The sequence below is a fragment of the Pomacea canaliculata genome, linkage group LG7 (genome assembly GCF_003073045.1).
Source record: "Pomacea canaliculata isolate SZHN2017 linkage group LG7, ASM307304v1, whole genome shotgun sequence".
NCBI lineage: Eukaryota > Metazoa > Mollusca > Gastropoda > Architaenioglossa > Ampullariidae > Pomacea > Pomacea canaliculata.
In genome coordinates this window covers 5,007,302-5,022,969 of record NC_037596.1, presented here as the reverse complement: position 1 = coordinate 5,022,969, position 15,668 = coordinate 5,007,302, and the positions used below count along the sequence as shown (strand labels likewise).

At 39.2% G+C, this 15,668-nt stretch overlaps 1 protein-coding gene across 2 annotated transcripts; it reads left to right on the top strand.

Annotated features, from left to right (window-relative positions):
- The first annotated feature begins 478 nt into the window (after positions 1–478).
- LOC112568278 lies at positions 479–2,169 on the top strand. Of its 2 annotated transcripts, XM_025245514.1 has the most exons (3): positions 479–666; positions 811–1,483; positions 1,583–2,169. In XM_025245514.1, exons 2-3 carry the CDS (start codon positions 898–900, stop codon positions 1,717–1,719), a joined length of 723 nt encoding a protein of 240 aa, XP_025101299.1. In that variant the 5' UTR covers positions 479–666; positions 811–897; the 3' UTR covers positions 1,720–2,169. The 2 variants fall into 2 exon arrangements, with proteins under 2 accessions (XP_025101299.1, XP_025101300.1); XM_025245515.1 differs by lacking the exon at positions 479–666 and having other exon boundaries at positions 780–1,483.
- Positions 2,170–15,668: the final 13,499 nt, after the last annotated feature.

Sequence of the window (15,668 nt, the reverse complement as noted above, 5' to 3'; positions counted from 1 at the left end):
GAACTTGTACAATACAATACACTGTTTATTGTCTACTTCTGTCCAAAACAGAGACAGAGAAGTAGCTCATCGACATTCTTCTATTGTAGTCAATGCCTGGTTGACAGACACATGGTTTACTTAGTTTAATTTATTGAAAGACAGATTACAGGACTGGGTGTATTGGAACAAACAGACAGTATCCCGACAACAAAAAATGGGAATTGGAATCCAAACGGATCGAACACAAATAACATATCTCTGTAAACTGTTTAAGTGGATTGACCTGAAATAATAGGCAATGAGTCGATTTCTTGAAGCATGGCTGATCTTTTTGCAGTATTGTATTATCCAGTCAGTATCTCAATATTCAACAAATAAGTAATTTTTCTTACTTTTATGTCCCAAACAATCGGACTACTTCATACATACATATGTATACTCAGCCTAAACGAAAACTTCTTGTAGAAGTGTTGCGAATTTAAAGGAAAGGCCGAGCGAGCCGGCGATAGTCCCGCTGCTCTCTGTGGTCACGTGACATGCACTTCAAGGGGGAACTTTCATCGCCACCTTACCTTTGAAGTCAGACGAAAGGTATCCACACATCGTGTCGGGACTAAAGGAGCTTTTAGCTACCCGGGGCATACTTCCACTACATATTACATACAAGAAAATAACAGTGGAAAGGTAATGCAAAGTTGTTGTTTTTCTATTTATACGACAAATAATACAAGTGTTACAGTAAATTATGAAAAGCTTCCTTCATACTCAGTGCAATAAGAATGTATCTCAGGCTTCCGGCACTGAGCCTTTTTTTTTATTTTGTTACAGCGATGAACGGTGTACTGCTGACTATTTGAATACTGAACAAATAAGCTCTCACTGTCCCTATCTAAATATCAAACACTCAATAGTATCATGCGGATATCTAAGGAAGAAGCCCTGAAAGCGATGGTAAAGAGTGGTGTACATGGACAGGACTGGCCGAAACATGTCTACGCCATAGCACTTTACAATGGCAATGAATATTTCCCAGCCAGGAATACCAACAGACAAGACCACGCAGAAGCTCACGCCATCGGTCATTTGCAAGGCTTGCTGAGGCGCAGACAACTCCAGCCAGGAGTAATCAAGTTGTTTGTCAGTGCTTCCCCCTGTGGTGAATGCAGTCAGAGGATCATCACCTTCCTGGAGACTGCCAGGTGGCAGCACGGTGTGCACCTGAAGATAGAAGTCGTCTTCTCGTCGTTCTACCGCATCCAACGGCCTTCCTGCAACCGTAGGAACTGCCGAGACTACAGGCACTGTCCTTCAGACGATGACCACTGGACACAGGTGGATGGACTGAAGAAGCTAAGAGATACACCGGGTGTCTTCCTTCGCACAGTCAACCAGCAGGACTGGCACAACCTTAGAAATGTTCTGGGCGTCTACAACATTGGCTACAGATGTCGAAAGAAGGAAGACGAATTATTAAAGAAGGATTTCCAGGAAATTATGGGCGGTAAGTTGATTATGAATGCACTTCGATTAAATTGATTATTAAATAACAATTAAATAATCTGTTGATCTTTTTGCTTGTTTGTTCAAAAAAAAAAACCAGCTTCCTCGCCGCCTTTTCACGGGTTCCATTTCAACATGGGATCACTCAGCGTTTGTTCGTTCTCCAATCCAGTAATGCTTGGATGGGCAGGTTCAACGGTCAGCATATACTTCCCGTCAGCCTTTCTTTACTACTGAGTCCTCAACATCGTCACGTGACTGACTTAATCCCAACCCACCCTCCTGTCCTCCCATCTACATCTTCGAGCGAAAGCATGGAAGACTAAAGACACTGTTTCGAAATATACATTGATCTTTGTTAGTCCTCTTTCTTGTCCATCTTTCCCGCCATTTGCCACTGCACTGAAAAAAATTAATGTTTCTTTTGAAGACGACATCGACTACTTTTATGCATACCTAATGAGAGTGAGCTGATGTGACGACAGAAGATGAAACTTATTCACCAAAAAATGCTCCGTTTGGAGAGACTGTAGTTGCTGGCTAGAACACTCGACATGAACTGAGTCAGATCGCTGCTTCAAATATTTTCTGGAAAACAGAATTAAAAACGCTGCATACCACTGGGATTGTGTGAATAATTGAGAAGATAAAAGGATGGAAAGAAGAGTTTACTGTCACCTTACTGATCAACTCACACGGTTCAAAAAAATGATGGCTTGTTCTTATCTTTATTCCATTTGAACTCTGTAGTCAAAATTTTCGTCAATAAAAGTTCATTTTGTGTCCTCCTTTCATGATTTGTAAGTGTGTGTGCGTGTGTGAGAGAGAAAGAGAGAGTTTATTACAAACATGCTATAAAACCTATAAAACAGCAATAGGTGTATAGTTTCGAGACAAATGTAACAAAGATATTTAATATTTTCAGTCATGACAAGGTGCACAGCTAGGAAGTCTTCCACACTTCACAGACAAAACCTGTTTTTTGTTATTTAAACTTTGTGGACATAGAAAGTGTATATGCGCATCTGAGGTTTAATACGAAGTAGATGCTATGTAGAGGATCTTCCACAATCGTCATCAAACAAACTTTAAAATAATTCTTTATCATTTATTTTTCGAAACCGCGTTTATTGATGACCTAGACCTAGAAAAATCAAGACATTTCAAATGTAGAAAAATTTAAATGCTGCTAAGTTGATCTGTTAGTCTTAATTGCAATTATCAAATATTGAAAATGAGCTGTCAACCTCGGCAACTTAGAGAAAGGACTTCAAAAGACAAGAAGTGCAAGACTACTATGCTTCACTATTTCACTTCACTGATCTGTTATGCACGTGAATTAATGGAATAAGCTTGACTACACTGGTAGTGGTAGATGGAAAGTAGACTGCAACAGAACAGTTCGAACGACTTGTCCAGTTAGATGTCGGGTATTCATCTGGTATTTAACATGGTCCAAGCCACAGATGTTGTTTGTAACCCAATCCGAGCGCGAGTTCTGTCAAGCGGAAAGTCGCTGGCGAAATGAAATGGCTTCTGATACCCGGTAAAGCGAATGTTCCCTCTGTCACTCTGATCACGTGGACAGTCAGCCACGTCATCCAGTGGGGAACCACCTGCCTGGCCTGTCCCAAACAATTCAGCATAGAATTCACTAAAACAGGATCATACATGGTGTCTAGAACAGTATCATTTCTCGCTCAAACACCAAACTCTTGACACTCAAACAACAGTCCGTCACTTCGGGTACTCTTCGTCAAGACTTTGTGACCAGTGAGAAGTCTACACAAAGGTAAATTGTTCTATTTTTCGTGTAACACAGAAAGTACTTTCTGTATAGCTTGAAATAATGTTTGGAATATTAACAGTGGAAGTGTCAATAATGGCATTGTGCGATGTCCAGAAACCACCTTCTGGGAATCTGAACTGCAATTTTATTTTCCGTGTTTGTCAGTTTGCATGTATGTTTGTCAGTCTCTCTGTATACTTATCTGTTTGTCAGTCTTTATGTATGTTTGTCTCTATGTATGTTTATATTTTTGTCAGTCTCTGTGATGGCGTTATTACAGTGTCTTCTGCTACTTTTTTTTAACAAAGATGACAAACAAGGGAAGTAATTAATATTGTAAAGAGGTATACTGCTGTGGTATGGGTGACAAGTTACAGTGAATGTCTACATAACTGTAAAACTAACTTCTCATTTCTTAATTACGATTCTTTCCATCATAGCATACAGAAGTATTTTTCTTTCTTCCTTGTGTTTGCCTTGTACAGGGAGATAATCACCTGCAGTTACCGTGCCAGACAGTTCCTTGCATATTCAACTATTCGTCGTTAGTCATCGCCCTGGTCACACACTATTAAAATAGACCATGGTGAACAAAGAGAGAATAGATAAAAGTGAAAATGTTCGTTCATTCCATGAACAGCTGGTCTACTTTCGCTTTTGATTTCTATTGTTTAAGATGGGCGTCAAGGCAGTGCGAGACAACCCCGCATGCAGGTGAACTGTATTGTCAGACCCTGTTCAACAAATTAGATAAGCATTCGACATTATTTAAACTTAAACTGTAGTCCAGCAACAGACTGCAACGAGTAACTTTTATTGGATTGGTAGTGAGTGGGGAGGGTTATAAAATGTATGAATGAGAGAGTTAAATCAGGACAATAACTGGACATTAGAGAGTTTGTCGTGAGAATTCTTACAGACTGTGTTTCACGAGCTCTAACAACAGCTTGGTACTTGAAGCGAATTAATTCAAAAACTTCTCTAAGTAAACTTGTCCAGACTCTAGAGCTGTATACATAATGCCACATATCGTCCCACACCTCAGTTAACGACAACAAACAGTTTTTCTGACCATGGAGATCGACAGGAACTTCGCAGACGTGTTGTCGGCGTTTCTACGGAGCGGCGTTCGGGGGGTCCGGTGGCCTCGTGGGTCTTACGCCGTCGCACGATACAAACTTAAGGAAAAAACTGTCTTCTACAGAGCCAAGAATTATCGAGGGCGACACGCAGAAGACGCGGTTATCGAACATTTCAAAGACTTGCTGAAGGAAAATCATCTCCAGTCTCCAACGATCAAGATCTTTTTCAACAATTCTCCATGTCATGAATGTAGCAAAAAGTTTATCCAGTTTCTGGATGAGGCCAAGAAAAAATGCAAAATAAAGCTCGAAATTATTTTCTCTGGGTTGTATATGGTGAGACGACCTTCAAATGTAGATAACCCAAACTACAATGGACGCCTTCCATCTGAAGAGGTTCACCAGAACCAAGTAGACGGGCTCAAGAAACTTCAGGACACAAAAGGTGTTGAACTTCGGCCTTTCAGGAACGAGGACTGGGGGGAACTGTTGGAGGCTTTAGGGCGTCGACCGGAAGATGACGATTTGCTATTGGAGGACTTCGATGCAGTAATGAATTTTGACAGCTCATGTGAGTATACTTTGAACAATAAATGGTTACAACTTGACAAATTATTATCACAATTACCTTTTATCAGCAGGACGTTTGTTGTTGAAAATCAAAGACTTTCTTAGTGGTCGCATGACTACATTGCAAAATAGCTTTGAAAAATAGTGAATTAACTCTGCTCATCAATACAGCTATGCTACATCACAAAATTATTTCATAGAGAGAGACAGAGTGCTGCTGTAGTTTCTTCTGTAATAAGTCAATTAATGAAAGTTAATTTTAAATTTTGCATCATAGGATAAAGAATGTTTTAGATATATGTGGGTTTTTTTCAACTAGTGCACACTTAATGTGAGGATTAATAACAATATTATTAACAAACTGTTGTTCTATTATGCACAGAAAAACAAGAACCATTGAAATAAAAACCCATAATAGGACCTAGACAGTCTTCATCAACTGTAACTGAAAGAACAGCTAGTTACGACTACTCCCATTCTACCACATTGGACATGTCATAATGGGACAACAAGAAAAATTTAAGACATACTTTTTCTTCCACTTGAAACCTTAAAATGTTTGTCGATATACGTGCGAGTGTATAATATCTAATTCATACAGATGCAAATTACCTACTTATATATATATACACACACACAGAAATTCACAACTTTATGCACTTATAGTCATTCACAACTACTTTATACACTTACTTACCTATATATATATACAGTAATTCACAATTAATACACTTACCTACCTACACATAGAGTGATTAACAACCATTTTATACACAGACATATATATATATATACAAAGTAATTCACAACCACTGTGTTCTTAGAGCTGATTAATCTGTTGCGATATTAGTGACCCCTGTTTGACCTACGCTTCTTGCTAATATTTCCATCCTTATTCGTGTCCAGACCTTTCTACAAAGGTGTATCGTGCTATCGAACTTGTAAAGAAGTTTACTTTGATGGTGTATACAGATATTCACGGGGTATGCATCTAGAACAGAGTGTATGTCACTGACCGGCCAATAAATACATGTACATGTGTTTGTATAATTGTGTGAGTGTACATGTGAGAGGTAGATAAATGTACAGATAATTGTGTCTGTGTTTATGTGTCAGTGTGTGTGTGTGCGCGCTGAAATTACACGTGTGTATACAAAATTTCTAAATGTGGCTATTCTATATTTTTCTAAAAATGTCAGCCCTCTTTTTCGTTCTTATCCGTTTGTCGTGGTGATATTTGATTCTGGGTACATACTATCAGGGCTCCCAGTCACTTGAAAACTTCGCGAATAGTCGCCATTTCACTGGCCGACCATTTCTACTATTGTGTTTAAATACCTCGAGCAATTATCTGAAATTGTTATCCTTCCACTTATGAACACTGGACTTTGTCGCTTCCATACTAAAAATATAAATTATTTACTCATTTACTTACCTAATATTTACTAAATATTCATTTTATCCTCTAGACATAACATCGGTCTTGTCACAAACAGTAAGTTATTATTGTTAATAAAATATTTCTTTTGCCTCTTTCACAAAAAGTGGTCGAAGTCTTTTCTGTTCTTGCATTTTGTTTTTATAGTTGTAAAATAAGTAGATAAACAGGCAGAGGACAGCAATAGAGAGAATGAGCTTATAATCAAAAGAACTTTTCCTGTAAATAATAAACCAAACCTTAACACTGTCAGACCATACACATCTTAATTTATTAGCGGGAATATTGGAACCCGTAGGCCAAGTTCTACCCTACCTCAGACCTCACACAGAGCAGACGTGATCCTGTTGCTATATTTCTAACATGAAAAAAAAACTATTTTATGCTGTGGACACCAACGATACCCTGTTGTTATAATAACAGACTTCACACAGACTCGTGTGTACCACTGGCAGCACTGCTTCCCTCCCCATCCTCCACCCTGTACCCTACTCTCTTCCTTGCCTCTCGGATACAAAAGCACCCGAGAATGTTTGTATAAATTAGGGGCAAAAAGCAGCTCAGTTCCAGTTATTCCCTTATAAGTGATTGTCAGTTTACGAGGACGTAGGTAGCAGAAGACAAGGTGGAGAGTATCAGCAGGGGAGGTGATAGATAAGTAAATACCTGGTATGTGTGAACAGTCTAGATAAATCCACTGCAATGTTTACATACCTCTTTATGTGAATGTTTCTATGTTGTACGTCTGTCCTTGTCGAATGAACTAAATGAACATATACTTTATAAGCCAATAAATGTTTTTGTACACGTTAGGGGGAGTGCGTGGACACAATGTTTTAAAACAAAGTACAAATTTTTAAATATTTTTATAATCTTTTTCAGTTTTTTCGCAGACATTTTTTTGTATTTTATATTTTTACAAATGTTTTACATTGTGAATTGTATTACATGCCTTTCCTACTGTGATCTTTCCAGCAGATCCTTTTACGTTTTACTTTACTTTTCAGCATTCTGTCTGGACTCCGAAACTTGCAAAGTTTGCAACACAGAAAAAGGTTGACTCTTGTAACTGTCACATGGAGAATTTCCTGTTATTTTATCAACGTGTGTGATGAAGAGCTGATTGCTTCAATGTTAGTCACAACCTCTCATCGCAGCAATCAGTCGGCACTCAATTACTTCACCTTTCTTTATCACTGACATGTGTGCGTTTGTGTGTGTGTGTGTGTGTGTTTAGTGCGTGTGTGTGTGCGTGTGTGTGTGTATTTTGTGTGTGTGTGTGGTCATGACTGGTCTTGTGTCTTTGCGGCCACCAGCTCGTCAGCCCTTTAGTCTCTCCTGCGCGAAGATCGGGGTGGCAGGGAAAATCCACAAAAATCGAATTCGGGGTTAGCCTGGAGATAAATCACCTTTCTTATCTGAATGTTGTGAGTTCTTGGAAAATCCCGCAGGTCAAAAGATTAAGTCTTGCAACAACTTCCTAATATATAAGTGCTCTTTGCCTGATTCTGTTCGTTGGCCGTTGGCTGGAAGAGCAGCAAACTCTGCTACTGTCCTCTTATTGTGAGGTGAGTCCCAAAGTGTCATGTTCGGCTAATTCTATATTTCGGCACTTCATATTTATCTTTTATTTATTCTATCTTTGAGGGGGATGGAGAAACGTAACAATAGACAATTAGCAATTCATCCATGGAAAGCTTGTATATATGTACTCAGACAAAAGTAAAGACAAAACAGTGTTATTTGAGAAAGTAAAACTTAATAACGATGCTAATAATGGCTAAGATATTAATAACTTTTTACCATATTAACATGAACTAAACTAGTGACATTATGTATCAAAGCTTTTATAACTACGTGTATGGTAGAAACATGCTTTTGAGCATCAAAAATAAGATATTTTGGTATTGCCTATATTTTTTACACCATTTTAAAAAATACTATTAAAACTTATTATTCTGATAAATGAAGGTTTTCAACTGTCGTCGTGTTTGCATTCGAGACTGCATCAGAACAAGCGATGAGAAATGAGAGAAGAACTCGTGCCTTGTCAAAATGTCTTCTTGTTTATATTGTAACATTTCGTTATGTACAGTAAACAACAACAACAGCTACATGCTCATCCCATGAGTCATTATTGTGTTATGCAAATTCTAAATCTTTGTGTTGGATTAATTCGTTACAAATCATTGTGAGGTCTGGAATTTTTACGTCTGTCCCTCTCTTTTTTTTTTTTCTTCTCTTTTGTCTTTTGTATATGTATGTTTTGGAAAGTTGGGTAGTAGTAGGTTTGTAAGTCTCCGTATTCTTGTTTCAGAAAACTCTCTCAATGTCAACCTCCAAGTCAACTCATCTGGACGAAATAGTTTCCTTGGAGATGACTGGAATTGTATTTTTTTTAGATCGTGTGGGTGTTTAGATATAGGTTATAGTTAGAAATACTTAAGTGTACGTAGGAAGAGCCAGGCAAACAGAGAAAGAGATTCTGTTAGGGATAGACAAAGAGATGGCTATGAGAATAATTGAAAATTTCAGAAACGATTGGACATTCCCATTTGCTGCATATGCCATTACATGTTATACACAGGGGAACAGACGACAACACTACCCAGCAAAGAACGGTCGCAGACAGCACTCAGAAGATGCTGCAATCAAACATTTGAAAAGCTTAATAGGTGGTGAAAAGCTTCGTTCGCCATTAATTAAGATATATGCCAACTACTCTCCTTGCCATAAATGCAGTGAAAAAATCTTAAAGTTTTTATGCTCTGCCAAATCAGAGTACAACATTGACCTGAAGGTTGAACTCGTGTTCTCGAACCTGTATCGGGTGAGACGACCCTCCAGTGAACGAAACCCACACTACAGAAGACGACTTCCATCACGGACAGACCACGAGGCTCAAGTGGAGGGACTAAAGAAGCTCCACAGACACGGTGTTGTCCTGCGGACATTCACCCCTCAAGACTGGCGGGACCTCGCAAACACCTTAGAGGTTAATCCTTTAAAAGTAAGCTGTCGGGAGAATAAATGCGATTTACTTAGGAAGGACTTCGAAGAAATCATGGACCTCGATCCCATCTGTAAGTTTTCGCTGTTTTTCCCTAATTTGAAATCTACGTGTACTTTTTTCACAAGAAATGCTAGATAAATGAAATGTTCCAAAGCTACCAAAGAAAAAAGTAAAATAACTGAAATTCTTAATTAAGGAAATAAAAGAATTTTGAAACATTAAACTTTTAGTAAAGTTATGAGGCCAGTAGAGTTTGCTTGTTTTTTTATATTATATTTCATATATGTGTGTTAACTATAGACTATTTTTAGGTGATTGTATTCTGTTTTAAAGATATCTATTATGCTTTCGCTGTTTTTAGCCATATAAAATAGAAAGAAGGTCTGGAATTTTCTCAAGGTATAAGGCAAAACAGTCAGTCAGATTAAAGGGCCGACAAATATATTCCTGTTCTTGTTTATAAATGAACTTACTGTTAAAAAAAAAAAACACGATTTCAATTATTTTTTTTTAACACGTTTATGTTGACAATAAAGGTCACATAATTAAAACAAAGTAATTTGACAAAACTATTTTCAATTATTTTTTTATTTTTGAAGACGATATTTTGTAATAGAGCAAACCGTGTTTTGACACGTCGTAAGATTGTTCCGAATTAATTAATTCTGCTATTGATAATAGTAGTTAACAAACACCCGCTCTTTTTTTTTTTTTTACAAAAATCTGTGCAGAAATCACTTGACCACCACTACAACTCAAGACTTGGCCTGAAGAAGACATCAACAAGTTCTTGTGTAAGGAAGACAACGCAGATACAGCTTCCTGTCCTGTTTGATGATGTGATGACAGCAAAAGAGAAATGGGAATGGGAGGGTGATGCAAGTGGTGTTTTACAATTTGCTTGGTTCGAATGAAAGAAAAAACTTGCTTCAGAACGCAGTATGTGACATCAATCACCTGATAAGAGTCTTTAATCAATTGTATTACTAGGGTTACTGTTGACCTTTTTCTTCAGCACAATGGATTTAAGATAATGTATGAACGGAAAAGCTTTTTTCTGAAGACAAGAAGTCATTTCTAAGTATGATGATGTGTTGAAATAAACATATTTGTCCCTTGGTGCCAGGGAAACATGCAAAACATGCACCCAGGGTTAAAAAAAAAGAAAGAAGAGGTAGAAGAAGACAAAAAGTAGTTCATATATAGTCGGCGGGGAAATAACTCTCCAACAATAACGACGATGGAAGGGGGCTCTCCGATTCACGTCATCCACCTTCCTTCCCTCCATATCTCTTGAGGAAGTGGGTCGGTAGTGTAGTGGTTGATTAAAACAATTGCTTGTCACCATGCAATGAGAACTAAGAGGTCCAGTGTTCAGATGTCGTCTCGCGACTCTCTTTTTATGTGTCATCTGGTTGAGTGGCTGACCGCCAAATTTTTATCTGTGTACTCCGGTTTCCTCCTGGAATCGCCAACCAACCAAAAAAATAATCTTTAAATCTTTAGATAATGAAGGTGATCGTTCTTCATGCTGTTAATATTTTCCAAACCTATTGCTGTATCTGTTTAGAAAAGCTTACTACGTGTGGGGTAGTCGGTATCCCTACATAAGAATTCGTGCGAGCCAGCGACAAGCTTTTTTGTCACGTGATCTGCCATAGGATTTACGTGATTTGAACTACGTCGTCGAGTCACACGCTCGAGTGTTAGGTCGTGACCTCCAGCACCACACCCTCGCCTAAACCAAAAGTGAAAGTTATCAGTTCCACGAAAAGGAAGCTTTCATATCAGTCATCGGCTTCAAATGACAATCCTGTGGACACTGGGTGAGCAAGACGACAGACCACAACACCGAGCCTTTCCTCCCTTGAAAGGCGGTCCGGAGGTGCAACGGTTAAAAGTAGGGATAAAGCAGTGTATGAGGCATGACAATCTAGAAATATGAGTGAGTGAAATTTAAAATAGTGAACTAGATTATCCTGTAGTGATCATGTTCTGGGGAACATGTAACGTGTAACACCACGTCTGGACATGTATGTACTCTTCTCGTCAACACAAAATTAACTTTCCAGTCCATACCAGTCCACTTATGTCCAGGCCAGTAAAATTGTAATGATTTAACAATCAAATAAACAATCGACCTTTTTGACAATGACTTATTTCCTCACACTGTTCGTTGTTACTGGGGACGGGTGAGTTTTTACTTTACGAAACTGCACCTTGCTGTTGGCAACAATAGAACATTCACGTAATGAAAATATACCACGTGGTAGGACATCGTTGACATCACTGTCGCGAGGGACAGGTGACATTCCAACAACTTTTTAGGAATTATCGGCTGAAATATACAGTCTGCAATCACACTGAGCAATATACACAAGAACAATATATGGAACAAGAGAGACGTCGTCGTGTAGAGCATTTTAAAAACATTTGTATTGAGTTAATTTTAAGAATTATAGGTTTTGATTTCTTTAGTAAGCTCACATCAAAAAGATCATAACTGTATGGGGCACAGAATTCAGAAATCATGGCTAACGTGAAAAGTCAGAAATTAAGAAAAATATTTTTACATAATATTTATACAAACATAAAGTACCAGACACGATCATATTTTATTAGAACATACATTAGAATTTAAATATTACTTACTGTTTTCTTTTCATTTTCTGTTGTTTGAGTACAAATCAACGTCAAATTGCGTAGCCAGCAACGAATGTCAAAATGGCGCTCAAGAAAACTAACCTTCGCATTTTTTAAAGTCTTTTAAAGACGAAAAAAGTACCTGATTGGTTGAGGTGTTCAGCCTCTAAAGGGAAGCAATCGAAAGAGGAACGTATCCTAAAGGTTCCCGTGTTGTCTCCCTTATGTACTCGTTCATTTACGCACAGGGTTACAAATTAAGACACTACACCAGCGGTTCTCAACCTGGGGGGCGCGACGTGCTTACAAGGGGGGCACGAAGGTGGTCATTTTTTTTTTAAAGTTTCTTATACCGGTATTAGTGAAATTAGCTTACATTGCTGGCTAAGGGGGGCGCGCGGATGTACCTTTGTTCGTCAGGGGGGCGTCACAAGTAAAAGGTTGACAACCGCTGCACTACACTAATTTACAGAAGTTACGTAAGTGCGTCGGGCTGCTGGATCCGACACGCAGCGAAGGTTTTTAAGCATAAACTTGCGGGAGGGACCTTGTGCCTTGAGACGAAACGTCGAGCGAGCCGGTGATAGTCCCTCCACGCTCTGTGGTCACGTGACATGCACATGAGTCACGGTGTGAGACACTGTCCTCGCCACCTTACCTTTGAAGTCAGACGACAGGTAATCGCACATCGTGCCGGGACTAAAGGAACTGCTCAAAACATACTTCTAATACATACTACATACACTTCGATAACTGTGGGAAGGTAATATAAAAGTAAATGCCTGCATAATATTAACAGCAATAATTAAAGAGCTCAAGCTGAACAACGTAATCTGTCTTGTATGCATTGGTAGCTTATTCTTTATATAATTTCCTATTTTTATTATAGTCTTGTCTGTCTGTCTGTCTGTCTGTCTGTCTGTCTGTCTGTCTGTCTGTCTGTCTGTCTTAGGTACACAAAATGTATTACCAATGTGTACAATGCAATAAAATGTCTATAAGGCTTGTGGCACTGAGCTGTTTTCCCTCGTTACAGTGAATAACAGCGCTCTGTTGACCAGTCGCCATATTAATGCCAATAAACACTCAAGGGTATCATGCGGATCTCTAAGGAAGAAGCCCTGGAAGCGATGATAAAGAGTGGTGTACACGGACAGCAAAGGCCGAGACATGTCTACGCCATCGCAGTTTACAATGGCAATGAATATTTCACGGCCAGGAATACCAACAGACAAGACCATGCAGAGGTTGAAGCCATCGCTCATTTGCAAGGATTGCTGATGAGCAGACAACTCCAGCCTCGAGTAATCAAGTTGTTTGTCAGTGCTTCCCCCTGTAGTGAATGCAGTCAGAGGATCATCACCTTCCTGGAGACTGCCAGGTGGCATCACGGCGTACACCTGACGATAGAAGTCGTCTTCTCGTCGTTCTACCGCATCCAACGGCCTTCCTGCGACCGTAGGAACCCAGTCTACCGAGACCACAGGCACTGTCCTTCAGACGATGACCACTGGACCCAGGTGGAGGGACTGAAGAGTCTGAAAGTTGAACCTGGTGTTGTTCTTCGCACGTTCAACAAACAGGACTGGCACAACCTTAGAAGTCTTCTGGGCGTCTACAACATTGGCTACAGATGTCGAAAGAAGGAAGACGAATTACTAAAGAAGGATTTCAAGGAAATTATGGGCGGTAGAACCACGCGTAAGTTGGGTTTTAAGTACGTCTCTAGTTTTTCGATGCTCATTATATCTAACAACTCAGACATACTTAAGATGATATGATGCAAGTAATATCTTAAAAGTGAGACATATTTTATACATTAAACATATCGATCTCTTTTTTTTCTTTCTTTATTCTGTTGAGACTGAATGCTAAGATCAATACAATTTTTGCAATAAACAGAAGCAAACGCCAAATTTATTTCAGTAAAATATATTTCTAGGAAATCTAGTAGTAACCTTGCAAACAAACAGAGAAAATGTGTGTGTGAGGCTTATGACGATGAGACACTGTCATTCTCAACTACAATTTTGAAGCACTACCGTAGCAAAGATTTGGGAGGTTTGTAATGTAATCTTCATACTTCATATAGATGAGATTCAATAGTGCATAATAAGGTATTGTGTTTGATTGTCTTGTTGATACTCTAATAGCAACACGTGACTGTTCTGTGTACTTGTATTTACAGGTCACAGGTCTGTCTCTCGGTACCAGAGTCAGTCATCAGGGGCAGTGGGCTCTTCAGGAGTGGCCTTGCCCACTGACCAGTGTCGTGCAAACATGTCCACTGACGACTGTCTTGTGATGATGTCCAGCGAGGAATCTTGTGTGAACATGTCCACTGACGACTGTCTTGTGGACGTGTGCACTGCCATCTCTTTTGTGAACATGTCCATTGAGGACTATCTTGTGAACGCGTGCTCTGAAGACCGTGCTGTGAATATGTCTACTGACGACTGTCCTATGGACGTGTCCACTGACGACTGTCCTGTAAACATGTCCACTGACGACTCTCTTGTGAACGAGTCCACTGACGATTGTTTTGTAAACCTGTGCACTGACGACTGTCTTGTGAACACGTCCACTGACGAGTGTTGCATTAACCTGCTAACTCTCCCACCAAAGGCAGTTGATCTAAAGCTGTCTTTGAGGAGAGGGCTAAAGATGCCGTGGATCTTCACAGCCATATTCATATTATCATTAATAGTGCTAGCGATAATAATAACAACACATAACAGTATATAGTTCACAGCCCCCAAATGCAGCGCTCTACAAGAAACTTACTTTCTTAGGTGGGTAGGAACTTTATTGTGTCTGCAGTGAAAGGAACTTACGATAAAATGTAAAACATCGACAAATAGAAGACCACAGAAGATTTAAAAGCAGACATCACAGATGCTAATTTTAGCATTTTTAGGAGATATTAAAGGTGAAAGGTCAGAGCAAGTGGTCACGCCTGTGTCAGTAGAACTGTAGAAGTATTCTCGTGAGCAAGAGGCAAGATAATCTGGTCTTACCCGATAATATCCTTTTATCGGTAAATAATATTTAAGTTCAAATTTACAGCAATACAGGAGAGGCTTCCTTCATACTTTGTATGGACTATTGTGCAGTCACGTGATGGTCCATGCTGATACTAAGATGCTCACAGATTGTCACCTAAGACCCACTGTCCAGTTCTGTTTCAAGTGAAGAAATTTAATATCTTTCTGGCTTACTCTTTCAGACCAGTTCCTGGAGGACTAGCCCTTCAGACGGCCATATATCTTCTGACACTATTCCTGCAATAAAATCTCATGGTTGATACTAATTACATAATCGCGTCTCTTGAAGTGCTGACCGGAGATATCTGTCGATGTTGTTTATGTTACTGTCGATAACAAGAGTATTTTGGACCTGTTTACCCCGGATTTACCTACCTATAAGTGTACAGAGAACTATTAAGGTTCTTGGAAACGGCCAGGAAACTAAGTTTTATTTATTTATTGGGTGATAAATTTTTCTGATCCATACAGTCGAAGATATATCGTTTCCGGATTTACAGGTCTATCAGTGAACGAGAACTACAAAGGTTCTAGGACACAGATAGGTCGCACAATTTTATTTATTTACTGGGTGTTGAATAACCCTGTTCCATGCAGTGGGAGATCT

Bases quoted from the DNA above. Each gene is read 5' to 3' on its own strand.
- LOC112568278 (XM_025245514.1), top strand. From the start codon at position 898: ATGCGGATATCTAAGGAAGAAGCCCTGAAAGCGATGGTAAAGAGTGGT. The intron at 1,484-1,582 runs GTAAGTTGATTA...AAAAAAAACCAG, and splicing joins TTTCCAGGAAATTATGGGCG to CTTCCTCGCCGCCTTTTCAC.